We start from the raw sequence: 25,682 nt of genomic DNA, 5'->3' as shown, positions 1-25,682 counted from the left end.
AAAAAAAGGCTTTCTATTATCTTTTTTGCGCTCTCTGCTCCTCTCTCTCACGATCGTTTCTCCATAATCGACCTTCCGGGACTTTCGTTTAAAATAAAAAAACCAAAAGTCAATCCACCCAAACTGTCACCTCCAGTCGAAACGTCGGAAATCGTAGAAACGGCCCCTTGAGAGTCGGCAGGTGGGGATGATTGGGCAGCGCGGCGGTTTAGGGCTGAGGATAGGAGGTTGAAGGTACGGCAAGAAAGAAAAGCGGGGGACTCGATTTTGGCCGAAGAGTAATCATGAAAAACCGGTCGTAAGGGATATGCGAGAGAAGAAGAGAGACAAAATAGACGAAGCAAGCGAAATTTCGTTTTGGTGAATTTTAACGGAGACGGCGGGCCTCGCGCTCGGACTCGAGCAAGCAGAGGATGTCGTCAACGCGGACTGGTGCGGAGGAATATGTTAGCGATGCGGTTCGGCAAAGTTTTTCTTGTCTTTTGGGTCGATCTTCAAAATTCCATATTTCAACATGGGGCTCTTTCCACAGAATGAATCGATAGACCCCATGTTTCTTTCTCCCTCCTCTTGTGATCCCAAAAGACAGATGCAAAGAAATCAATATCGCGTACCTGGGCCCTTGACGTTACGGATGATGGAACGCGAGGTGTCGTCCATGAACTCGACGCGGACCTGGGTGACACCACCACGGGATCCTAAATAGACCAAAATTAGCGATTGCTATTCCTCCAAGTGTCTGGTTTTCATCGGTTTGTTTCGGGCGATCCGGGGCGCAATGGTTGCACCCCGCGAATATCGAATATCGAATTATGGGTTTGGAGCTTCAAAAATGCTGGGAAAGCACATACCGGTGCGGCCGAGGACACGGGTCACCTTGACGAGCTTAACGGGCTGCTTGCTGGAATCCATCTTGGAGGGAAGGAGAGGGCGTTGAGCTCGAGGGTTGGAATTGGTTGGACTGTAGGTAAGAGAGTGTAAAGTGGAATTTGGCCTGTGTGGGTTCGTGCAAATTACGCGAGGGCTCAGGGCTGGACACCTGAGCCGTCAGGCAGTGGATGAGTCAGCGGATGGAATTGACACCTGATGGGTCAGGCATATTCAGGCAGAACATATTTTCTTCGGACTCCGATATCGTTCAGCACCACTTTTAGACAACTTCGGCCTGTACAGCCAATTATCCTATTCAATCGATTAGAAACTCATTCTAGACTCTACCATGTATATCCTATAGACACTTCAAATAGCCATACACCACAGAATCCCATCACGTGGGCTCGTACTGCGCAGCGAACACGGTACATACTCCCCCGGTCCCGTAACTAACCCACCGGTGTAATCTGCCCCTCCAATTTCTGCCGCAAGAAGCTCCGGTCTCTCTCCCCGACTCCTCCGGACTATATCAATCGTTCTATCTTGTCTTTGAGTTATATTCACGGTCTCTGAATTGCAATTGACTTGACTACTTCGTCAATCGATCCCCGATCACCTTATTCCCCCCACCGAAAATCTGTAAAAAGCCCCGCGCCGCACCGCTCTATCACCATGGATCTCGTCAACCAGTGAGTCAATTTCAATTACAAACCGCATGGGGATTTCTGCTAATATAACGATTCTAAACAGCCTCGAAGGCCGTCTCCTCTTCGCCGTGCCCAAAAGCAAGTGCTCTCCCAAATCGTGACTCATAGATGCGAGCAGCGATACCCACATGAACAAGAAACAAACACAAAGAAACCAAGACTGACGGCGCAAACTCCACTATACAGAAGGACGTCTGCAACAAGCAACCCTCGACCTCCTCGCCGGCTGTGACGTCCAGTTCCGCCGCGAAACCCGCCTCGATATCGCACTGGTCAAGAATTTGCCCATTGCGCTGATCTTCCTGCCCGCTGCCGATATCCCGACATTCGTCGGCGAAGGCCGCGTTGATTTGGGAATCACCGGCCGCGACCAGGTCGCCGAGCACGATGCCACCCTGCCCACCGGCGAGGCCTCCAACGTCGAGGAGATCCTCGACCTGGGCTTCGGCGCCTGCAAGCTGCAAGTGCAGGTGCCTGAGAAGGGCGATATCAAAGAGGCCAAGGATCTCGTTGGCCGCAACGTCGTGACCAGCTTCACTGCCCTCACTGAATCTTTCTTCCGTAACCTCGAGGGCGCCGAAGTTGGCCAGAAACTCTCCACGAATATCAAGTATGTTGGCGGTAGTGTTGAGGCTGCCTGCGCTCTCGGCGTTGCGGATGGTATTGTTGATCTTGTTGGTATGTTGTGATATGCCAGTCTACTGAAATACTGTCCTGTGGAATACGGAACAGGGAACCGGAACCCGTTGCTAACACTCAAATCTGTTCAGAGTCTGGTGAGACTATGAAGGCCGCTGGCCTGAAGGCAATTGACACTGTTGTCTCCAGCACCGCTGTGCTGGTCAAGTCCCGCAAGACCAACTCCGAAATGCTCACTATACTCAGCTCCCGTCTGCGTGGTGTCATCACCGCCCAGAAGTTCGTCCTGTGCCAATACAACATCCCGCGTGAGCAGCTGGCAATCGCGTCCAAGATCACCCCCGGCAAGCGTGCGCCTACTATCACCGCGCTCGAGGAGGAGGGCTGGGTTGCTGTCAGCTCCATGGTGGAGAAGAAGCACATTGCCACGGTAATGGATGAGCTGATTAAGGTCGGCGCGAGTGATATCTTGGTCATGAACATTGCCAACTCGCGCACGGATTAAAGACTTGATGATACTTTGTTTTCTTTTTGTTGGGTTTTTATAGCATCCTTCTTCATGATCTTTTTTTTACTTTCATATACTGTGATGCTTTCATATACTGTGATGGAATTCCGGGATACTGTTTCCTTTTCTTCTGTTGTCTTGATAGACGGTCTCTATTCCAATTGGTATTGGACGAGGACAAAAAGTACATGCATAGAATGGCATAGGGTTACATAGCGTGTGTGCAAGATCTATCCATATCCGTATATTGAGCTCTGCTCCAACTTTCTTCTCTATCTTTCTATTTCTATGTAAATAGTCTCATCCTCCCCTGCTATAGAAACGCCAATATGCCAGACTCAATGCAATATGACACAGTCACATCTAAATATACCATATCCACAAACAGAAAAAAAAAACATAACCCAAATCATCAAACATATGGCAATGGTATCATCAAAGATCATCAAGAAAAAGACCAACACCAGAAAATAACACGAACGCACATCGAACCCTTATATGTTCTTCTCCCCCAATCCAACTCCCTCCTTCCTACCCCGATGAATAGCCTTGAGACACTGCCCAACGCCCTCAAGATCACCAAGTAATCCAACATGGCCCCGTTCACTCTTCACCAGACCATCTTTAATAATCCTATATCCAGGCGGCAACATAGCAGCCGAAGCAAGACAAACACCATCACCAGCCGCAAACGCAAGATCATCGTACGCATCGACCTGCTTGATAGTCTCACGCGACACGACTCGCGCTCCGTACACAGTCGGCAGCGTCTTGCCGTACAGCACAGCGGCAGGCGGGTACCTGTTCTCCGAGTGGAGTGTCGGCCGGAACGCCAGGTTCTCCTTGAACCGCTTTGTCTCTGCCAGCGTGCGCTCTAGGTACTCCCTCGCGGCGGCGTGCGGGATGGTGCACGTCGTGGCGATTTTGGAGGTTGTGGTGGTGCTGCTGCGCGGGTGTGCGCCTGGTCCGACTAAGCCGTCGGCTGGGTCGTGGGCTTTTTCAGATGCGTATGCGGCGTATGCGGCCGCGCTGTGTGGTGAGTTGTTGTTACGGGCGGAGACGTCTTTATCTACTGCGGCAGTAGAGTGGTGTCCGTCTTGTGTGACATGGTGTGGGTCTTGGGTGATGGATTCGTCGGAGTCATCGCGAGGACCCATGGAGAAGCGCTTGCCGATTATGGGGATGTCTTTGAAGCCGAGGGTGGTGGGTGTTGGGGGTACGGGGAGAGCTGGAGCCATGCAAGGAGAGAGACGGTAATCTTCCCAGGTTTGAGCGTTGAAGAAGTCGATGCGGAATTCCTTTTTGCTTTGTTTGTCGATGAAACAGTGCCCGTCTTCGGGGAGGAGGGCGAAACTTGTGCGGAAGGTGAAGTTTACTTGGGCTGTTAGCACGCGGGAGCTGATGAGGACGTCGTCGCCATTGCGGAGTGGTCCGAGGATGTTCACGCAGTGCTGTGGTACGCCTGCGTATACGACTCCGGCGAAGAGATCTGGTCGCTCGTTGACCGCGTGTCGGGTGATGAGACCGCCTAGGCTGTGCGCGATGACGATAGCGCCGCGTCGGGGCTCCCCCGGCGAAGGCTCCTGATTGCATGGCAGGCTCTCTAGGAAGGCGATGAGCCTGCGCGAGAGCAGCTCGGGGCTTAGACGCCAGTCATATCCATAATCGTGGACGCGCATTTCACCACGCTGGGCATTCTCGCTCCTGCGTAACCGCTTCATCAATCGTCGACAGACGTCCACCGGGCCCACGTGGGACAGAACCCCGGATGGAATGATGGTCTCCTCCATGTGTTCCTCGTCCTCCGGTTTCAGGCCGACCTCCAAGTCCACTTTGCGCAGATTCAGACCAACCTTCATCGGCACCCAAAGTTGACGATGGGGTGGCTTAGCAGACCGCAAAATTGATCCCCGGTAACCTCCTAGGATCACAACATCGCCCGTGAGCTCTTCCATTGCTTCTTCCAAGACTGGATGTGATGAGTTAGGATTATGCCGCGGAGTTGGCGGTGGGCTTTCAGCCCGCGGTGATTGTTCCTCTTTGGAAGTACTACTAGCACCGTTGTTGTTACCGTTTCCAAGCTCTGGCAGGAATTGACCCCACTCATTGCGGATATCCTGCAGATGGAGATTCGGCATGCTGAGCAGCCTATTACTCGAGTCTTGGAAACTATCTTTGATTGCCTTGAACCGGCTATTTACCTGAGAATGTACATTCTCGTATAATGGTCGCTGTTCAAGGGACGATGCCGTGGAAGACGCACGCAGATACAGCGATTGATCCGACGAGGACCTCCGCAAACTTGGCGGTCGACCGGGCATGACTGAACTAGGCCGCCGTGTAAAGGAATGTTTCGCGGCCGAGGTCCCATCTGGCGAGCGCAGCTCAGGTATCGACTGAGCGGCTTCTCCTTCATCCTCGATGCTTGAACCGCTCGGTGCAAGAGGTGACCGTTGCGGGTGCAGGACCAGCGATGATGTTCTTTTCGGCTGGCTCAAGGGTTTTTTAGCTGCAGGGGCTACCGTCTGGCTGCGAATTCGATTTTGGCCATTGTGGGCACGGAACGCGAGAGAAGGCCGTTTCCTCAAAGAGGTCAGGTCAGGTAGGAATTTCTTCAACTCGTTGGACCAGGCACGTGGCCGGCGAGGTAATGAATTCTTCAACAAGGCCCCGACAAAACCAGACCGCTGGCTCCCGGCTGCATCTTTCGACCCGGTTTTCTCATGAGCCGAGGCAAATAGATCGCTGCGAGGGCCATGCGCAAGCTTGCCTGGTTCAGGCTCATCATACTGTGCGGAGGAGTATGACGGCCTAGGTTTATGTTCGCGCCTCTCCCCGCCCGTTGCTGGTCTTGGTGCCGATGTTGGTGCTCGTTTTGGTTTTGGTGCTGGTGCTTTTTCAACCTTGGGCTCCACCGTTTCAGGCTCGGCCGTGAGTTCCGACGCAAACAGACCATCCTCGCCTATAGTATCCGGTATAGTCGAAAAATATGATCCCTGGTGTTCCAGCACGCGATTCTTCTCTTCCACGGGGGTTGCTCGGGCCTTCATGCGGCTCTGCTCGCGTCCGATGCTAACCCCCACCACGTCGCCGGCGGCATCTTCATCGGTGACCTCGGTCGAGTGCGGGATGGGTTCGTCGCTCAGTGGTTCGTCGCTATCGGAGCTGGAGAAGGACGAATATTGGGAGGGAGAGTCTGACCCGAGCAGATTCGAGGATGCCGTCTCCGAGGAGTACAATGCCTGTTGGTGCGAGTTTGTTGGGGCGGCCGTCGCAGCGCTTTCCGACGCCGGTTGGTCGGCGGAAATTGAGACCATGACGATATATGCCGAGAAAGAAAGCTTATCAACCAGTTTCAAAGCATGAGGTCGTACGAGTGTGCAACTGTCTCCAAACCTGGCATTGGCTATATGCACAAATGTGGGCCAGGATCAAAATGCGGAGTAAAGGATTATAGGAATGCCTTTGTAGAATATACTTGAAGGAAGAATGTTGTGTCGAGTGCGTTCATAACCGGAAACAGGTGGGTTCCACCAGCACAGCCTTCTCGGGTCGGTCGGATGGTCTCTGGAACTTACGTTGTATAAAAGTTAAAAAATTCTAAGAACGTTTAAGAACTTTTAAGAATGTCTTAGCAAAGGGGAGATGCTTGGCTGATGGATACAGGTTTATGGAGTATATCGTATCGATCTCCTTCTACCATGATGTATGATCGGCGTTGGATCCGGGCCCTAACCTTCGACGGCATAACATACATATTCAATAGCTATGTTCTTATTTAATATCCCAGATTCCTAATTACATTCCCAATATCACACATTATGTTCTATGGTCCCTGTGCCCCACAAACTGACCAGTCCGAAACTCCTCCTCGCCTCTATTCGCAATCTCTTGATTCCGCTCAGCACCATCCTCAGACCCAAAAGCCCGATCAACAGCGGTGGTCAAGTTTCCACGCAATGATTCTCCAGCGCCCTATAGCAAATTCAGTTTCTCATTTCCCAAGAGCAGAAAGATTCCAACTTACATGAACCGACGCGAAAGCTTCCTTCACTCTTTCCCCGAACTTCTCACCAGACCGTCCATGAGACCCATGAGTCCCATGAGCCGAACGATCACCCATTTCCGCGCGCTGCGCTGTACTGGCCGTGTACGGGAGCGGCGCATCCCCTACAATCCGGTCATCGCTGCGAGGCGACGGTGAGAGCGGTCGCTGGTGGGTCTGGGTCGGTCCTCCTGCCGATGCTCGCGAGTAACTGGCTCCTGTGGCAGAGTTGTAGCCCTTGGATTCATCGTAATCGGATCGTGTGTCGTGGAGGCCTGTTGGGATGCCTTGGGCGCCAGTTGAGGAGCCGCCACCCACTTCGCCGCGGGCAGTATGGATTGGGTCGGCGTGTTCATAGCCTTGGTAGGGTGGTTGCGACATGATTGAATATGGAGATTGTATTTATTTTTCTTGTCTCGGTGTTATTAGAAGAATGTGGCAGTCCTCGTAGTCTTGCAGTCCCTGCTTTTATACTTCTTTGTCAATGACGTCAGGATGAGTGCAGACCCTAGATCACCCGTTCGAGATATATAAATATCTTGTTGCGGTCATTGAGGGCCCTTCTGGGATGGATGACATAGACATCCTATTGTGTCCTAGTAAAAAAATAATGCATCTGCAAGAAGCTGATTATTCAACACTTCGACTTTGGCCCGGGGACAAGCCGAGGCCCAAGGAGCAGTTTTCCTAATCTGGAGTGTCTCCGATCCTACATATGTTGTAGATATTTCCACCTTCTCCTCTTCCTTTTCGACAACGAACGTTCTCTCTTCACTCAGAATCCCCTCAAGCATCCTTCAAAATGTCCAACAAACAAATCATCTACAGCAAGCCTCCCGCGCCGGCCATCGACCCCTCTCTCAGCAATGGCACCTTCCGTCTAAACACCATCCCCATCCCCAAGGATGTACCTACAGACAAGCTGCTCGTCCGCGTGCACTACCTCTCTCTCGACCCGGCCATGCGCCAATGGCTCACCGCCAAGCGCTCCTACATTGCCCCCGTCGAGCAAGGCGCCGTGATGCGCGGCCAGAGCATCGCTCAGGTCCTCATCGTCGGCAGCGGTCTGACGTCCAAGTATAGCAAGGGCGACTGGGTCGTCGCCGGCTCCGGCTGGCAGGAGTATGCCGTGGTCGGCGCGAAAGAGGCGGAAAAGATACACGTTCCGGCAGGCGGACGGCCCACAGACGCGATGTCCGTGCTTGGCATGACCGGGCTGACGGCATACTTTGGCATGATCGAGATCGCGCAGGTGAAGAAGGGGGACACGGTTGTTGTGTCCGGTGCTGCGGGCGCGACGGGCATGGTGGCTGGCCAGATTGCGCGCATCAAGGGCGCCAAGCGTGTTGTGGGGTTGGCGGGGACTAAGGAGAAGTGTGATTTCTTGGTCAAGGAGCTTGGTTTCGATGCTGCGGTCAATTATAAGGATGCGGATTGGAGGCAGCAGCTTAAGATCGCTACGCCTGAGTATATTGATGTCTTCTTTGATAATACCGGCGGTGATATCCTCGATGCTTGCTTGGCGAGAGCGGCTACTGGCTCGCGCTTTGCTATCTGTGGCGCTATCAGTCAGTATAATGCTGCTAAGCCGCAGGGTCCGGCCAGTTTTATGAGTGTGATTGTGAGTTCTCTTGGTTTTGGGTGTGTCTTTTATGGGGACTTCGGCTAATTGATGACAGTCGCAACGGATCACCCTGAAGGGTTTCATTGTCTTCGATCATGCGAAGCAATTCCCGGCTGCACTCAAGGATCTCGGGACTTGGTTGTCCGAGGGTAAGCTCAAGCGCAAAGAGTACATTGTGCCTGGTGGCTTGGAGGCTGCGCCTCAAGGTCTCATTGACCTCTATGCTGGTGCCAACACCGGTAAGATGATGGTTGAGGTGGCGCCGGTCAGCGAGGCGTTGGCTGTAAAGGCCAAGCTGTGAATGTATGACAGATGATAGGATTCTGATGAAGGCCACGCAGGCCATGCTAAATATTGCCTGTTATCTCAGGTAGTAAATATATTTCCAGCATGAGGATTCTCAAAAATGTAACCAAAGTCACTTCTACAATAATTAGTAGATACCTCTTACATGGCAGTTGGTTTCATTTTCTTTATTACTCTGCTTTTTCTGTGCTTGCTGTCCGTTTGAGTCTTTCTGCTCTGTTCACATAATTTAAGTGACGTCATTCTGATACACTTCGGTTTACTTATGTAGGGATTGGATGCTGACAAGATAGTTGATTGAAGCAACTGCCGACCTACAATTGATTCATGGCCGCAACATGCGAAGTATGACTAGAAGAGGTTCGAGCTTTGTCCTAAAGACTTGCCCCCATTTTACCTCGTCTACATATACAGCCATGCCGCGATTATACACAACAGTCCTCAGCAAAAAACAAACAATTCGAAGGTCAATTCTATTAATCCGACCCAAGCTATGTTCTCTCCTACCATCTCGTCAATTTGGAATAAATTCCACTAGAAAAGCCCCCGTTTCAGACAAGACCAAAATAGCAGCCAGTGAAAGCAACCAAAGCCTCAAGCTAGAAAAGCTGTTCAACGTGAAAGACAAAGGTGAGCAATATATAAACCCCAGTGCAACAACCCTGTTCTAACAACCTCAGTGGCCCTAATCACAGGCGGCGGCTCAGGAATAGGCCTAATGGCAGCGCAAGCCTTAGCCGTGAACGGCGCCAAAGTATACATAACCGGACGCACCGCAAACAAACTCGAGCGCGTAGCCTCTCTCTACGGCAACAACATAAGCGGCAAAATAATCCCGCTCGCCGCCGACGTAACCGAAAAAGACGAGATCAGAAGACTAGTCTCGGAGATCTCCACGCGCGAAGGCTACCTCTCAATCCTAATGAACAACGCCGGAATATCCAGCCAGACGCAAGACACTGAGCGCAAAGATGCATCCGAGCTCCGCGAAACTCTGTTCGATGACCCGGCTGCGACGTTCGACGAGTGGGACGAGGTCTTCCGCGAGAATGTCTCACATATCTTCTTCATGACAACGGCGTTCCTGCCGCTGCTGCAGCGCGGATCGGAGGTTGGAGATGGTTGGTCTAGCACTGTGCTCAACACGACTTCCATGTCTGGGATTGTGAAGATGGCGCAGCACCATTTTGCGTATAATGCTTCCAAGGCGGCGGCGATTCATTTGACCAAGTTGCTTGCGCAGCAGGTTAGTTCGTCGAAGCTGCGGGTTAGGGTTAATAATATTGCGCCGGGGCCTTTTCCTAGTGAGATGACTACTGGGGAGAGTGATGAGAAGCAGAAGAGTTTTATTCCGGATGAGAAGTATCGGGTGAAAGTTCCTGTTGCTAGGCCTGGGAGAGATGAGGATATGGCTGGTGCTGTGCTTTTTGCGGTTTGTAATCAGTATTTTAATGGGCAGACTGTTGTTATTGATGGGGGATATGTTCTTGCTGCTGGCTCTGCATGATGGGGGTTCCTTAAGAAACATTTATCAGTCAGTTCCTCCAATACCAACCATGCTCCCCAGCTATGCAATGCAGTATATTTCTCAGTGAACATAGTGGAATGACTGCAAAAGACCTGAATTGCTTGTAATACCACTAACAAGTACGTATCAACGATGAAAAACAGCGATGCATCAAGGCATGAAAGTCGGGGTGGCTAAAAATACAAGATGAAGTAGTGGGAAAACCAGGAAGAAGTGAAAAAGACCAATCAATGAGCTAAGAATATTGGGGTTCCTGGGTGGAAAGAAAAACAAAAAATATAACGAGAAGAAAGAAACGAGTGGTTCTCATGCAGTCAGTTCAAGATACATAGAATAGACAAAACGGCTGTGCAACGAGTGACATGTGTATACGGGTAGATAGTAGATAGGAAGGCAAGCAGACACGTTGGCCAGGCTGTGATGCCATGCTATGCGCTATCTGGAATGATGAGGGTACGGTAAGGAGGAAAAAGGAAAACGAAGAAGAACGAAAGGCTGAAGTAAAGGTGAGAACCTGACAGACCAGAGCACACATATTGCGAAGGCACGTATTATATCCAAGCCTATTGAATTGGCTGGCGCACCTTTCCAGCCTCGCGGACGGCATTCATGAAGTCATCCTCGTCGCCCGAAGCACCAAGAACCCAATAATCGGCAATGCCGGGGTTCTCGATCTGCCCACCGCCAAAGCCAGCTGCGGCAGGGGCGCTATGCCGCTCTTTGGGTTTCTGGGTGTTGGCTCCATGACTGCGGGGACCCCAGCCCAACACGTCGCGCACAGCTAGACGGGACTGCTCATCACTCTGGTGGAAGGAGAACAGTTGCGATTGGAGACAGCCCAGAATGGCGACGGCGGAGCGGATCATAATGCGATCACCCTCGAAGACCCAGCAGTCCCAGACGCGGGAGATGCGCTCGAGGTCAAGGCCGTTTGTCAGCAGCGAGCGGAATATGGGCTCCCAAATCTCTGCCTCGGAAAGGTTGAGGGTGTCGGTCAGGTGAGTGTGTAGACGGGTGAACTTGTAGCGCAAGGTGTCTGAGGCTAGAGTGTAGGACCGGGCCATGGCGCCGCGGTCCCAAGTGAGGAACGCGACGGGCAAAGGACGGTTGAGGGCGTTGGCCATGGCAAGGAAGGCGGAAGCGGGGGTGGGGAATTGCAAGACGAGGAGGGCGGCGATGGTGTGCAGACCGTGGATATATCCTACGTCGCTGCGGTACATGCAGTATGCTTGCAGGACGTCAATGAGGGTTTGCCGTAGTGGACCGCATCCTTGGAAGAGGTTCATATCTGGGAAGGCCTTGGGCACGTCCGTTTCGATTGCCTCAAAGCAGTCCAGTAGTCGTTTGCTGTTCTCGCTTTCTACATCTTTCTTGCCTTGGAGATCCTTTGCTCGGAGCAACGCTTTAGTGAAGGTTTCCTCGGTTAATGCTAGTTCGTTGCCAATGGCTCGTTTCCATATGGTGCCCCGGTTGCGAGGCGGAATTCCGCGCCACCATAACTCGCGAATTCGGGGCTCGCGGAGAGCGCGGTCCCAATTCGGATACACATATTCATCCCAGATGTTCTGCAGTGTAGCTCGAGTGTTATCCTTTTCACACTGTGCATTTGCCTCCCTGGCAGCTTTGCGTTTCTCTGAAATACCAATTAGAAGCCCGACAATACTTTACGGATCTTGTCTTGCACATACCAATTTCTCGAGACTGGGCCATCATTTGCTGATACTGCTTTAGATGTTTTCTCTCCTCCTTCTGGTCCTTAGGCGGAAGCCAGCTGGGGCGTGTCCGCGTGAGGACCCTTTCTTTCTCCTTGCTAATTGGCAGCGGATCGATCATGATATTTGATTTCTGCAGAGGCGGTAAAGCGACAGCATCACGAGATGCGCGATGCGAGTCCTCGCTGGACTTCCGCAGAGCACCGGTTTGAATATGCTCCTCCCGCTTGCGATCTCTATCATCAGCATGCAGCTCCAGAGCTTCAGTGATGATCTTAGCTTCCTCCGACAAGTCAGATAGGAAACTGTTATATGAGTAGGTACGAGGGTTGCGTGGCGACAGTTGTCCACGCTCCGGTCCTGCGGAGCTCGATCGGGGTATACGCTTCATGCGGGATGCCCTGGCCGTATTTTCGGACGCTTGCTTATCGCTCCCGGGTATGACGTGCTGGATAGGCAGTGGTCGCCGCCCGGGGCTGCGCCCATTTGGACTGGCAGACCGTGATGGAGCCCGATCCTGAACTGGGCGCGGAGAAATAGGGATGTTCCACAGACTTGCATCGTCCGGTAGTTCATCGTCCGAGTCATGGTATTCTTCCTCCAAATCTTTGACCGACTTGCGATTCGGTTGCCAAGTTTGTTTCTGGATGGGCACTCGTGCAGATAGCGGAGAGAGACCCAGGCTGGTGCTCGAGGCGGAGCGACTGGATGTCGGCCGTAGTGGTGAGACAGACCGTGACCGGCGAGCTTGCGATGGTGTCAAACCGGGTGAATGCAATGTGTTGCCTGGATCCTTTCGGGCTGCAGTTCTCGCAGTGAGGGAGCCTGCCGACACATTGGTCGATCCGCTGTGGAGCGGGGGCAGGGGGCTTCGCTTGCGAGGCTTGGGGACCGCGGTCAAGTCGCGAGTTGAGGCCGCAGGGACTTTGCTTGATATTCTGGCGGCGGGCGACCGTGCCATCACCCCAGAGCGGGCGTAGGAGCCTCGAGGATCGGCGTATGTCAAATCGGTATCATCTTCCAAGCCAATGTCTTCAAAATTCGAGATGTCCGTAAAGATACTCTCCGCACCGTCCAGGTGGGAGGAGGAATGAAACGAGGAGGATTTGGAGGATTTGGACCCGGAGAGCTCGGGGGGCGAATTGGGTGTCGGGAAAACGGTGGTCATGATCTCATGTAATTATTCAGATGTATTGATCCCCGCAATTATGATCGACCTGAAAAAGTACACAGGGTGGGAGGAAATTGGCGGATGTCCGGAAGGGGTCAACAACGGACGTGAAGATCGGTGTTTTTGAATGAGAATGGTCAGGCGTTTCCAGACAGGAAAGAATAATACCGCAATAGAAGTCAATTAATGTAGAAATGAATTGCAGGCACAGCCGCAGCCTGATGAGATCCAGATCAGGTGTAGTCGTGTAAAGAGGGATCAGGAGAGAAGATTACGGGGTGACCATTGAGGGCCAGGGGGGTTGTAGAGGGTAAGCAAAAAACAGTAGGAAAAGAGTGTGGGGGTGGAAGTAAGCAGAAAAGAAGTAAAAGATTCAAACGAGAGACGAAGACAGTGAGAATCCAAAAGAGAGTGAGAAGAAGAAACCGTGATGCTCAAGATTGCAAGCGGAGAGCCTCAGGCCGTTATGCCGCACTCGGTCTGGCTGAGAACAGGGGGTACCTCGGCGCTACCTTGTTTCACTAGGGTAAAAAGGGGCTATGAAGAAGTAGCGATAAAGTATTCAACACATTCTATGTTGTATGTGGTAGACGGTAGATGGAAACTGATCTCTACCCAGATGGGAAGGGATAACCTACATAGCCTTGAAAGTCCCTGAACACAGATCAAAGATATCTTGATTTGAACCCCTGAACCCTGATCTGTTTCAATCGGATTTAGCCGGATTTGTGCCCAATGATGCTGGCGGGCTGAATAGATTGTGGCACTGTATGCACTATTTAATTGGCCCCAGGGAGATGAGCGTACAATTGTGCAATTATACTAGTCGAGGGCAATTGATCGTACAATTACACCGATTATTACTTGATTTTGCAGACATTCCGGCACTAACTATTCTAGAACCGCCATTCCTCGAACATGGCATTTCCCTTCTTCACTACCTGTGCTATTCTCGAAGCCTCGGAATCTGATGTGGGTCGAGAATCTTTACTCAGCGAGTCTAGCCAGCGCAGCACCACCGCATACCGTGTTTGCTTGCGCTTCAAAACAAACCGAAATGCCGCAGAAGCCAGATACTGTAAATGGGATCGCTGAACGAAACACGAGAATGGGGACTCCGAATTACCAGCACGCCGGGCCTGGATATAACGGTTCGTCTGCCGAATCAGATCGCGGATAGTCTGTGTTATGATGGCAGGGCCGGGATGCGCACGACCCCGAAGCGACTTCATATAGCGGTACATCCTCATGGCAGCAGTGATGAAGCTGCAGTAGAGGTTGGCTAGCACAACTGCGCGCGAATTGTGTCCGTCATCAATGTACATGGAATATAGCTGCAGACGGAATGAGGAGAGCATTTTGCGGTGAAAGGTACGGCCGGGTAGGCGGGCGGCTTCAACGGTCAAGGCATCGGAGAGAGTAGCAGCAGCCGACTCGCCGCCCTGAAGGATGCGGTCTTGATCGCGGTGAAATTCCAGCGTGTGAGTGTCGATGAGACTACCGCAATACGGAAATAATGTGCTTCCCTCTAATCTGGGAAGTAAAATCCCGTCAACCGCTGCGCTGAAATTGGCCATGCTTTTCGCTGGATTGACCTGTACACCGTACGATGGTTGGCCCCTGATCATTACTTCCAGAAACTGCATTGCCACAGCTACATCCGGGGTGACCAGAAGGAAATCGTCCACGAGTCGCAGGAGAAGAGAATCCTCGGGTTTGATGAAATTCAGTACCTTTCGCTCAAGCTCGGCATAGAAGAAATTGCAAAGGAGGCTTGATAGCACGGAGCCTTGAGGAATGCCGTTGCGTTGGCGGAAAAATCTCTTGCCTATCTTCACGAGGTTGTTCTGGACATGTTCACTGAGAAGTTCCAGAAGACTATCAGCATCATTTTCTTTTTGACCACACTCAACAAAAACGGTGTTGGCCTTTCGGGTCGTGCTTTCGCTATTGACGTAGTCTGGTAGGTGTTGCGGTTTCATAGCAGGAGTAGCGCGACTCAGAAACCTTCGTATGGGCTTTCCTTGTTTCGCAGTAGAAGTGGGCGGGTGGATCTCGGTGTGCTTTGCGATGCAGTAGCTCTCTTCAGAGACCAGCTCTTCGATAAGATTAAGCAGCTTTTTCTGGGGGATAGTATCAAAACAAGCTTTGATATCAACCTTGACAAAGTACATCGGTGGGAGCTTGGATTGCCAAGGTCTAGAAGCCGAGGGCAGTCGTTGGGACAATTGTTCTTTGTACGCCTTCAATCGGCGGTGCATATCTGCAACGGAGAGTATCGACGAGCCCAATTTGGCAGGAGCTTGCTCACGCTCATAGGTCAACATGTTATAAATAGGCGTAATACTTGAATTGATGCTGATGCCAAGGTACGTTTCCCGTTTCCCCCATGACCGTGTCTTCAAATCTCGTTTGCGAAGGTTCAAGATGGGCCGGATGCCTGTAGACTTGGGAAGCAAACGGAGAGCACCGAAACCAAAGGACCGCCGCGCCAGCACACGTTGGGCTTGATCTGACTCAAGCTCCTCGAACATCATTGCCTTCAAGTCACCGAAAGGTTGCTGGGTCAACTGCTGCCACACATCATGGCGGAAATAGAAAAGGCGGTTTCGGTGCACTTGAGACTCGGTGACATAGAAATGCGAACGAATGAGAGGAATAAGGAGTGAATCGAAAATCCAAAACATGAATTCATGGAGTAGCTCGGTGCGTTTGTGCAAGTCAGACAGGGCGATCTTCGATCTTGTCTCAGATGGCAGACTAGTCTGGACCTGGGGTGGCGCCAGCCAAGGAATGCTTGTTATCTAGCGTGCGGATCAGTACGGCTTTGTCTCAGACGATCAGTTCAGTGCAAGCAATGACCAACCTTGACACCTTTGCAGACTTCGTGCAGACTTAGACTTTCGAATCGGCGCAATTTGATAAATCGGTCAACATGCCTGAGAACCAGCTTGAAGTTCGAAATACCATCTGGACCAACCCCCCAAAACTGCCGTGGGATCAATTTCTGGATTACCGCTCGACAAAATGCCGAGACAGAAGATGGCGGAGTCGCATGATCAGTTAGACTGACTTGAGTCTTTCGGATCACCGGTTTCTCGGCATCGTTTCCACAAGATGTGTCGACAGCTATGTGCGGCTCTGATCTCGCGCCATCACATGAGGTCTGCGAACTATCACTTGGCGACGGGTAGTTCACCTGTGTTACAAAATTTGACTCGAGAGAGGAGATAGGCTCGCTTTTTTTAGCATCAGTTGTGGAGACAGATGCGCCAAGGAGTCTGGGTTCGGTTTGCTGCCAAAGGTCAGCTACACAATCCTAGCCAATGTAAACAAAAGTGTCTCACTTCGGTTGGACAATAGTATCGCAGCAACTCTCCGTAGGAGCATTGTGCGTTGCGGTTCCGGAGCTTCCGGACAAGCTCTATAGTAATTCCACGAAGCCTCTTAGGTACCTTGACACTTTTCACGCCACCACAACCTGCATCTGCTGATTCACTCCCAGTCTGAGGCCCCTGTGGTCGTTTCTGTTCTTCCAAAAGAGATATCTCACTCTCACGAGACATGAAACCATTCGAGTCATTCATCTGCTTGCGTTGATCCGAGTCCAGCGTAAATACATTCAGCAGGCCGAATTGACGGGGAAATATGTACTTCATAACATGGACTGTTTGCGCCATCGAATCAAGCGTTGAGAAGCGGCCAAGAACATCTAATGGGAATTAGCATAAACCTAAAATCCATTATTCAAACGGCGAAGCACGTACGTTTCTGTCCTAGTCCAGAGGCTACTCCCTTTTTAGACTCGACACGCCCATAGAGGATACGTCGCCGCATAAACACAATGTTGTTTGGGCTTTGGAGCATCTCGGAACTCTGTTTGTATTCAGCTTTCTCTTTGGGATGTCTTTGACCAGCGGTAGGCATTGAGTCTTGTGCTGTGGCAGTAGAGCCGTTGGCTTCCGCAGATGCGTCGCTCAAAGGCTCGAGATCCGAGAGTGGGATACCTATAAAAATATCAGCAAACCGGGATCAACTCTCTCCCTACATCTTGACCGAATCATACCGCTAAGTTGGTAGTAGATGCCATTTTCAGCGTCGATCGGGGCAAAAACTCCGCAATCAAAAAGGAGCTGCATCATAATCTCCTCCCCATTACTACCAAGCAAGCCCAGGACCTCTGCCCATGCACCCTTCTTGAGAACCTGAACATTCTGATTCGGAAACTGAGACACGATGCCTGGAATACCAGTGTGTTGAGCATGGTGCATAGACATGCGTTTGAAGCCATGCGTCAGCAGATGCTTGGCCTCTTTAGAGTAGCCATTGCTACGATTGAAGATTTTCCAGATCACAAAGTCAACCACCTGCGACAAGGATCAGCAATCTGACACCTGTAAATGATTCGGCCGTCATGGGCTCACCTCCGATTGGGGACAAGTCGGCCCGGTATCGGTGCTGACGAGAATTGACCGCGATTGAGACTCATTAAAAGAGGAGTATTGCTTTTGTCGTTCGTAATTAAGGGTCGGAGACGATTCCTTCAGCACACCCACCAGTGTGGAGTCTAGCAGCTCCGCCAATGTCTCAGACGTTTGAAGTTGTGCATTGGTCCCTTGGTCTTCCCGCGAGCCCAATGTCAGGATGCGGCGCCGACGCGACTTGGAGGTCACGGGAAGTTTATGGAGCAGGTACTCCCGCAAGGGTACGACATTTCGGTAGTACAGCGAGATAACGGGATGGCTTGTTTTTGTTCCCAGGGGAATTGGCGCATGGGGAGGCCTGAAACGGCGGGGAGACGTGGTGATACCCGTGTGAGACGAGGACGTGGACCCGCGGTCCTTGATGGGTCTTTTCCTCTTTTTGCCCATGAGAGGCGATTCTCAGGTTAAATGTGTAATTCCTTTTTCGGATCCCTGTGAGTTTGGTTCATTGCGTATACAACATAAGTTTTGATGGGTTCGCGCGACGCGTCAAGTGTGCGCGGCAAACAAAGTTCGGATACGCGAATGCTCTCGAACTCGACACCTTCCTAGTATCAGTAATCTTGAACCATGGATGAGCCGTTGAAGTCTCTGAAGTCTCCGAAGTATATAGATGTCAACATACAATAAGAGACTTCCGTGGAAAAGTAAGTGAAATCAGGAAATCAGGAACCAATCAAAGCTACCAATTAAACATCGGAGCGAACCATGGAACGGGGCGGTCTAGATACTCCAGGGCTGGCCATTGCGTCTCCACTGCGTCATCCATGGGGGTCTCCGGGAGATTAATCTTGTTCCCGGGGGATGTCGAGGTACAATACGGAGGTATACGCCTGTCAGTTGCGGTATTGCTGGTGTGATGGATGTGTAGTCGAGGTATTTGCGATGTATAGAAAAGGTACAAGCCGAGGAAATGATATATAGGATTCCTCCACGTACAGTACAACATCCAGCTGAACAATGAACAAAGACAAAGAAATCCACAACATCCGCCAAATCCACTCCCAAATTCAGTTTCACTTTAAACATATCATCCACTAGTCCCGATTGATTTCTTCCCTCTTCTCTTCTTCCTCGAGTCTTCTTCCTCGAACTCGTCACAATTCTTTCTTTCCACCCATCACAAAATATTGTTCAAAGATCGACACTGTAACTTCAACACCTCTTTGTCACTAGTGCAGGTCAGCCTGTCAACACGGATTGGCCCGGAGAGCTAGCAATCTGGCCCACAGTCAGGATTCGCTTTGAAACCCCTCAACTACCAGGTTCCAACACCTATCAGCAGCCACGGCTGGTAAACAAAACATCCGTCTGGAGCTCGATCCTCCTATCCGTTCTCTCTCTCACGACAGTTTAATTTCGGCAACTGGCCGATCCTCGATCTCACCACTCTACTCTTCCCCGATCCCCCCGATTCGAACTCCATCCAACAATCTTACCTTTCGAGCTTTGACCGGGGAAATATCCCCTCGATATCGAATTTTTTTTGTTTGGCGAGTTGTCTCAAATATGAATGCTGAATGGGTGTGCGCCACCCAGGAGGATTGCTTTGTAGCCTGAATCGACTCACCTGCGACATTCCCGTTGGGCGACCATCCCGGAACAACGCACCAACGCAACCCGCCCAGAACCGAAAGGCCGCGACCAGTCCACGTCGACCTGTCGGCCTGAAGCATGCAAGATGTCTGGCGGTGACGAGCAGGGTTTTGATGTCCGGTATCGCCACCCACCTCCGTTTGGGCGACAATTGTCGGCTCCGGCATTTGGCCAATCTGCCAATGGTCACACTACCACTTCTTTAGGTGACTCGCCGACCGTCTCCTTCTCTCCCCAGGCACAACCATCGACCACGTATGCTCCACTATCGTCGGGCTTCATACGACCCCATAATTCCTCTACTTCCGCGAATCACCTCTCGTCGGGCGATCAATTGCAAGATTGTAGAGGACGGGAGTCTCCAGACCCCGCTGATTATTATCGCCAGCGTGGATCCCTGCCAGGCACTTCATCCAATGTAAGAGAGGGGTTTGGTGATGTAAGAATGGGCATGGCCGCGGCCGACTATCCTTCAGTCGATGACAAAGTATCACCCCTGCCAACAACCATGTTGGAGTCATCGCGCACTAGACGTCAACCATACCGTTCAACCTCGGATTCGCCAACGCTAGGAGCTCCCTCGGTCAACATACCCCCGTTGCATGTGAACCCAAGGTCACGACAGCCGTCGTTCAAAGATCTTGTCAACAAGTTCAACAAAACCACGGATCAGGTCCTCCCTTTGCCATCTGTTTCGCGTCCAACCTCAAGAGCACCGAGTCCTTCCGGAAGTGTTGACGGAGAGCGAAATCGGGTGTTGCCACGGCGTCGTCAGTATCGTGATTCGCTACCGGAGTCGATCACCAGCAATTCTCGAGCGCCAGCGGATTCGAACCCGTCGTCGCCAGAGATAGACAGAATCGGTCCGGCCCTAGATACAAATAGTGCTATTCCACCCCCTCTGTTTCAACGGATTACAGAATCGCATACTCGCCGGCCATTGTTTGGTGAACTGTCGCCTATCAACACACAGGTTAACAACGGTGCCATATCGCGTTTACAACAACGCCGTGGGTCGGATGGAAGTATTCCAAGCCCGAACCCAGCCTTCCGTGAGCGTCTCGATCAATATCCTGCAAAATCACCACTCACGCCCACTGCATGGTATCTTGGACACACAACTTCTTTGGAGGCAGTCCAGGCCGGGATAAATAGCACCGGCAAACATCGCCGAGTCCTAAGTGATTTGGATAGAACAAGAGAGCCCCTTGCAGATCCGTGGAATCCTGAAATGGCGGTACCTGCGCCCTTGCGGCAGACTAAACCCGGCCATGGGTCGCCCCCGGGCAGTCCAAATTCCAAGTCGCGCATTCCTGTCTGCTCGCACCGTTTCGTCACTTCCGGTTCCGAAAGCTTATCCCCATCCTCCAATCCAACATTCAGCAGCCGATCCGCTGCCATTACCTCGCCGCCCAGGGGCGGCAGCCGCCTTCCTATTCCGTCACCTAAACAAAGTTCTCCCCGCATACCAGCAGATGATCCCGCTTCGTTCGCGACGAACCCGCGTGGTAGGCGGGATCTAACAATCGGCCGAACACGCAATCAGTTATCTGAATCCAGTCGGCGACTTGAAGCTTACATCGCTGAGCCGCCACCTAAAAAGTCGCCTCCGTTGCGCAGTTCACGACCTCGACAACCCGTCTCACATGGTGCTGCGGTCTCCCCACGCTCCAAAATCGGGGATAGAGTTTTGAATTTACAAAAACACGCTACTTACAACAACTCGCGGTCTCGTCCTGAACGCAAATTACCTGAATTGGTCAAGGTTGATTTTGATGCTCGTCGCCGGCACATTCAACAGGCACTCTACCGACACTCGGATGTTCAAGAGAATCAGAATGACAGAGGACCGAACAAATCAACTGCTGGAAAGCTTCGACGTCACGCTTCGGTGCGAGAACAGGAGACGAATGAAGATCTCAAGCAATCGATGGATGAACCTACAATTACCCCTAACCCGCCTGTGATCCACGCCCCGTCATCCGACGAGATGGCTACGATGGTTAAAGACTCGACCGGCTCGGTTGAGTATGACGAAAATGGGGTTCAAGCCGTTCCTAGGCTGCACCTCAACACTGCCCTGCCGGCATCGGATACGGCAGCGCCCCACACAACGATGGACTCTCCCACTCTTGGCCTCCCACAGGGTGTAGATTCAACAACTTCAGGTGAAGGACAGCCTACCGTTGATGACCCGACAGATTCGGGTGCCACATCAGACTCTGGTGATACCCATGTCACTACTTTTGATCCGGAGCCCCAGTCCGGGCTGCTGCAGCGCAATCCCAGCGTTTCTCAAACTCTTCTGGATCATATAATGCAAATCCGCGGGTCCAACCGGAGCGACGACTCATGCGACGAACCTGATTGCAGTCTTTCAGAGAATGACGACAGAGAGTCCATCCAGATTATGCTTGGAGATACGCCTTACTACAATTCCTCTAGTAGTAATGATACTCAAGAGCCTGAGCGTGCGTCAATGCACCAGGCTCAAAATGAAACTGATCTTCACAACCGATGGAGTATGAGTTCCTGGTCATCTGGGCAACACCAAGATTCCACCTGTGACGAGCATTGTGACGAGAGTGGTGATGATTCTCTGCTACGAGGCCGTGAAACGGAACCACCAACTGAAACTTGTTCGGCTGTTTCAACAAGGCCAGCTTCAATGGTAGACGATGAATCACCAGCTTCAATTCAGGATCACGGCGTAATGGGTCCGAGCACACTTCAAGGATCTGAACAGTTTCGATCCAATGCCTTTTCTGATCCACCAAGCTTAGCTAGATTGGGCAGATGGGATTCGAAGCGTGCCACTCAGCTCTATCTGGAGGAGTTGACGCGAGGCAGGAGTCACCACCTTGGCCCAGCAGTTTACCCCTCGTCCGAGCCTCGATCTCATCCTGCAGATACACGTGCAGATGGGCGACCCGATAGCCTAACTGAGGATCCGGTAGTCGTGCCGGGGTTCAAAGATTTCCATGACTCAGAGACACTCTCACACACAGCTAGTTTGGTTGGACGTGATGATTGGGAACATGCGTCTCCGTCCATCATGGACTGGATGCAGATCGCAGCCGAAGATGATGCTGTAACCCCCGACACCGAAACCGATGGCATGCGCACTGAAGGGGTACTCACCCCCCGCCTAGTGCCTTCGGCAAACCAAGATGCTGGCGCATCCAACAAAAACAATGGCCTGGGAGTCTCGGTTGATGCTCAAGCTTCCAACGACCAGACTCTGCCTCATGCATTTACTTCGGGATTCCTCTCGCCCTCAACGATGCACTCTACTGATAATGAACCTCTTGGAGGTCAAAATTCGCTTAATTCATCGAGCCACATTGGACTCAGTCGCAGTACCCAGGCTGCTCCTAGAGCCGCGGGACATAGCCCGGGCAGCAGCCATGACTCTTCTTTCCGAACTTTGGAGTCTATTCAGTCTCCCGAGGCCGCTGACTCCTCCGCTACTTCACTTGTTCCATCCACCGAGCAAACCATTCGGGTTGAGCCGAAGGATTCGCCTTCTCCGGAACAGCGACGTCTCAAGAAGCGACGTCACATAATCAAAGAACTTGTTGATACGGAGCACACCTTTGGTCATGATATGATAATCATTGAGGACATCTACAAGAGGACCTCGCTCACGGTATTGGATCCCGAGGATGTCAAGGTTCTCTTCGGCAATTCCGACCAAGTCGCGGCCTTCTCCGACAAGTTCTTGTCTGATCTCAAACAAGCAGCTCAAAGTATCTACGTCATACCAAAGGCTCTGAGATGGACCAGCAAGCGAAAGCGCAACAATCAGGCTGCCGAGTCCATTGCCCCAGAAGGCGCCGAAGCAGCAGGAATGTCGGAACTCGAAAAGGATCGCGCGACCTTTGTTGGTCAGATTTTTGTCGCCCACATGACGCAGATGGAAAAGGTGTACACTGATTACCTGAAAAACCATGATGCCGCAAACAAGAAACTTCAGGTCGTGCAGCGCATTCCAAAGGTGGGCTTTTGGCTGAGCGAATGCCAGAAGGGTGCTATGGATCTCACGACCGCCTGGGATTTGGACTCTTTGCTCGTTAAGCCGGTGCAAAGAATCTTGAAGTACCCCCTTATTCTCCGCGACCTGTTGGAGTCCACGCCAAAAGATCACCCGGACCATGCGGCAATTTCCAATGCTCTGGAAGAGGTCACGAATGTTTCTCATCGGATCAACGAATTGAAGAAACGAGTAGACCTCGTTGGTCAAGCTGTCGGCCGAAAGCGCAACCACTCTGATGTGCGTACCGGTCTGTCTAAAGCCTTTGGTCGCCGCACGGAGAAGTTTAGACAGCAAGTTGGCCTCTCCGACTTGTTTGAAGACAAAACCTATGATTTGCTAGCGCAGAAACTTAGCGACGGCTATTTCCAGTTGCAGGTTGTCATGCGTGACGCTGAGAGCTACTCTCGGGATGTGCAACTCTATGTGAACCAGTTCAACGAGTACGCCGATTCGATCGAAGAGATCATCGGCATGTCGCCTTCTCCGTATCCACAATTGGAGAGCAAGTGGCATCAGTTCAAGATGACAGTTCAGGAGCTTGTGACGACTGCTCTCCCAGAACATGTAAGTTATGTCATGTTTCTTTATTGAATCAACACTAATTATTGCAGCTTGCTGTCGTCCGCAAAACGGTCATTGATCCGATGGTTGAACTACTAGGACTTTACAATGCACCCCAGCGGGTCATGCGGAAGCGCGACAAGCGACTCCCGGAATATGCACGCTACAAAGCCATCAAGGACCGTGGCGACAAACCTGACAAGAAGACCGTCGAGCAGGGCGAGCAGTTCCTGGCTTTGAATGATACCTTAAAGGATGAATTGCCTAAACTCTACGCGTTGACTTCCAAACTGATGGCAGCGTGTCTGAAGAACTTTATCGAAATTCAAACTGTGTGGTACAGTGTTCTACAGAAAAAGATTGGTGCTCATGTGGAATTGTTCCCCAATGACCTTGACAGGCTCATCAGCGACTTCAATAGTGACCACACTTTGATGGAGGCACGAGTGGGGGAGCTAAGTTGTTGCAACGGGGCGATGATGGCTCATTCCCTCAATTTGGTCCCCCTGTCACCCGGTGACCAGCATAATTCTATGTCGCCTCGTCGTCCTTCTACGGTGAACAGCTCGAAGACGCGACCTGGGTCTATGACCGATGATTCACCGAACGTTTCCCGGGATTTCAGCATCGGCAGCCAATCATACCAGTCTCCCCAGATGGAAAGCCACTCCAGCCGCAGCAGCCGTTACCGAGCCAATTCCATTCTATCTAGCCGAGTCATCCCAGACACTTCCAATCAACTGCTGCAACAAGTCACCAGCGCTCCCGCCCTTAAGAGAACCAGCGACATCGAGCCTTTCCCTAGACTGCCAAGACTCAGCCTAGACACACCTTTCCTCGAGGATGTGATCAATAGCTCTTCGCACTCGAGCTACCTGCCAGCCTCCCCGACTGATCGATACTCAGGATTCTTCTCGTCCGCCATGCCCATGTCGGATGTGCCGGGTGATACTGCTGTAAATGGGCACCCGGAACGCAGCGCCCCTCCCATAGGCCCTGCGGCGTTGTTCTGCGCGGCGAGTGTTTATGACTTTGACATTGACACTCGCACTGAGGGCGGATATCCCTATCTGACCTACGCCTCCGGGGATATCTTCGACGTCATAGGCGAGAAGGGTGAGCTTTGGCTTGCCCGCAATCAGGACGATGCCACTAGGACCGTTGGCTGGATTTGGAACAAACATTTTGCCCGACTCAGCACCTGAATCAACAATCTCACGCCATCTTTTCGATCTATTCGCCAATCATTTTTCAAATCCGCAAGAAGAAAAACACACAATACACGGTTTCATACTAACTACAGGATATTACAGGATCATATTGAATGTTTCTTTTTCTAATCTGTCTTCATATTTCTTCAAAATCATACCCTTTGAAGAACAGGGCAAAACAAAGGCGACTACACCAGTTGCAATGTTGCTGCTTTGTCACTTTGATCTGCTTTTGTTTCGTTCGGCGTCATCTCATACTGATGATTTATGGTTTTTCTTTTCTGTCCATCCCAATTGCTTTGGCCTTGTTTCCATCTCTTCGATCTGCTCTCTGTTTTTCCACTTTTATGCGATCTCTGTTCCCTTCCTCTCATCTCAGCTCATGGTCTGAACCTCTTCTTCTACTGGAGCTCTGGGATGCACGTTTAGATACCCCTTATTCTTATGAATTAATTTCTTTAATAAATCCTGCAGACTTATCTAAATCATACATTTCTACCTCGCAATGCTTCCTAACATAAGTCCTGATTTAGTATACCCATCATGTGACCCCACATGTGACGCAGCCCGATCAAACCTGCCTGAGTCCAGTTCTTTTGGGGATTTGTCCCTCTTGTGTTTTCATCGCTACCTCCCTCCTGTTCCTGCGTCCGAGATTGCATCATTCCAAAGGAAAATCAC

The 25,682-nt window shown here is 51.5% G+C and overlaps 9 protein-coding genes across 9 annotated transcripts; 4 read left to right on the top strand and 5 right to left on the bottom strand.

The window, feature by feature from the left end:
• Positions 1-367: 367 nt before the first annotated feature.
• Positions 368-912, bottom strand: LCP9604111_2286 (40S ribosomal protein eS28; the record flags this gene model as incomplete). The annotated part of the gene is made up of 3 exons (XM_039069746.1): positions 368-429; positions 615-698; positions 852-912. 3 exons carry the CDS (start codon positions 910-912, stop codon positions 368-370), a joined length of 207 nt encoding a protein of 68 aa, XP_038932413.1.
• Positions 913-1,545: 633 nt separating this feature from the next.
• On the top strand, positions 1,546-2,724 carry LCP9604111_2285 (ATP phosphoribosyltransferase; the record flags this gene model as incomplete). Its single annotated transcript, XM_039069745.1, has 4 exons — positions 1,546-1,562; positions 1,624-1,658; positions 1,767-2,258; positions 2,351-2,724. 4 exons carry the CDS (start codon positions 1,546-1,548, stop codon positions 2,722-2,724), a joined length of 918 nt encoding a protein of 305 aa, XP_038932412.1.
• A 497-nt stretch (positions 2,725-3,221) lies between these two features.
• LCP9604111_2284 (uncharacterized protein) lies at positions 3,222-6,044 on the bottom strand (the record flags this gene model as incomplete). Its single annotated transcript, XM_039069744.1, has 1 exon — positions 3,222-6,044. One exon carries the CDS (start codon positions 6,042-6,044, stop codon positions 3,222-3,224), a length of 2,823 nt encoding a protein of 940 aa, XP_038932411.1.
• A 502-nt stretch (positions 6,045-6,546) lies between these two features.
• Positions 6,547-7,153, bottom strand: dprC (the record flags this gene model as incomplete). Its single annotated transcript, XM_039069743.1, has 2 exons — positions 6,547-6,702; positions 6,755-7,153. 2 exons carry the CDS (start codon positions 7,151-7,153, stop codon positions 6,547-6,549), a joined length of 555 nt encoding a protein of 184 aa, XP_038932410.1.
• Positions 7,154-7,574: 421 nt separating this feature from the next.
• LCP9604111_2282 (MDR family NADP-dependent oxidoreductase) lies at positions 7,575-8,697 on the top strand (the record flags this gene model as incomplete). The annotated part of the gene is made up of 2 exons (XM_039069742.1): positions 7,575-8,393; positions 8,452-8,697. 2 exons carry the CDS (start codon positions 7,575-7,577, stop codon positions 8,695-8,697), a joined length of 1,065 nt encoding a protein of 354 aa, XP_038932409.1.
• Positions 8,698-9,118: 421 nt separating this feature from the next.
• Positions 9,119-10,209, top strand: LCP9604111_2281 (SDR family NAD(P)-dependent oxidoreductase; the record flags this gene model as incomplete). Its single annotated transcript, XM_039069741.1, has 2 exons — positions 9,119-9,332; positions 9,383-10,209. 2 exons carry the CDS (start codon positions 9,119-9,121, stop codon positions 10,207-10,209), a joined length of 1,041 nt encoding a protein of 346 aa, XP_038932408.1.
• Positions 10,210-10,793: 584 nt separating this feature from the next.
• On the bottom strand, positions 10,794-13,110 carry LCP9604111_2280 (putative TBC domain protein; the record flags this gene model as incomplete). Its single annotated transcript, XM_039069740.1, has 2 exons — positions 10,794-11,863; positions 11,919-13,110. 2 exons carry the CDS (start codon positions 13,108-13,110, stop codon positions 10,794-10,796), a joined length of 2,262 nt encoding a protein of 753 aa, XP_038932407.1.
• Positions 13,111-14,009: 899 nt separating this feature from the next.
• LCP9604111_2279 (telomerase reverse transcriptase) lies at positions 14,010-17,984 on the bottom strand (the record flags this gene model as incomplete). The annotated part of the gene is made up of 6 exons (XM_039069738.1): positions 14,010-15,917; positions 15,980-16,408; positions 16,461-16,825; positions 16,881-17,120; positions 17,180-17,480; positions 17,538-17,984. 6 exons carry the CDS (start codon positions 17,982-17,984, stop codon positions 14,010-14,012), a joined length of 3,690 nt encoding a protein of 1,229 aa, XP_038932406.1.
• A 1,294-nt stretch (positions 17,985-19,278) lies between these two features.
• Positions 19,279-24,995, top strand: LCP9604111_2278 (putative Rho guanyl nucleotide exchange factor; the record flags this gene model as incomplete). The annotated part of the gene is made up of 2 exons (XM_039069737.1): positions 19,279-23,793; positions 23,841-24,995. The coding sequence occupies 2 exons, from the start codon at positions 19,279-19,281 to the stop codon at positions 24,993-24,995; spliced, it is 5,670 nt and encodes a 1,889-aa protein (XP_038932405.1).
• Between the last annotated feature and the right edge of the window lie 687 nt (positions 24,996-25,682).

Source organism: Penicillium roqueforti (genome assembly GCF_015533775.1).
Source record: "Penicillium roqueforti strain LCP96 04111 chromosome Unknown scaffold_02, whole genome shotgun sequence".
Taxonomy (NCBI): Eukaryota; Fungi; Ascomycota; class Eurotiomycetes; order Eurotiales; family Aspergillaceae; genus Penicillium; species Penicillium roqueforti.
Note: the sequence above shows the minus strand (reverse complement) of the source record. Positions and strands in the feature narration are given on the sequence as shown.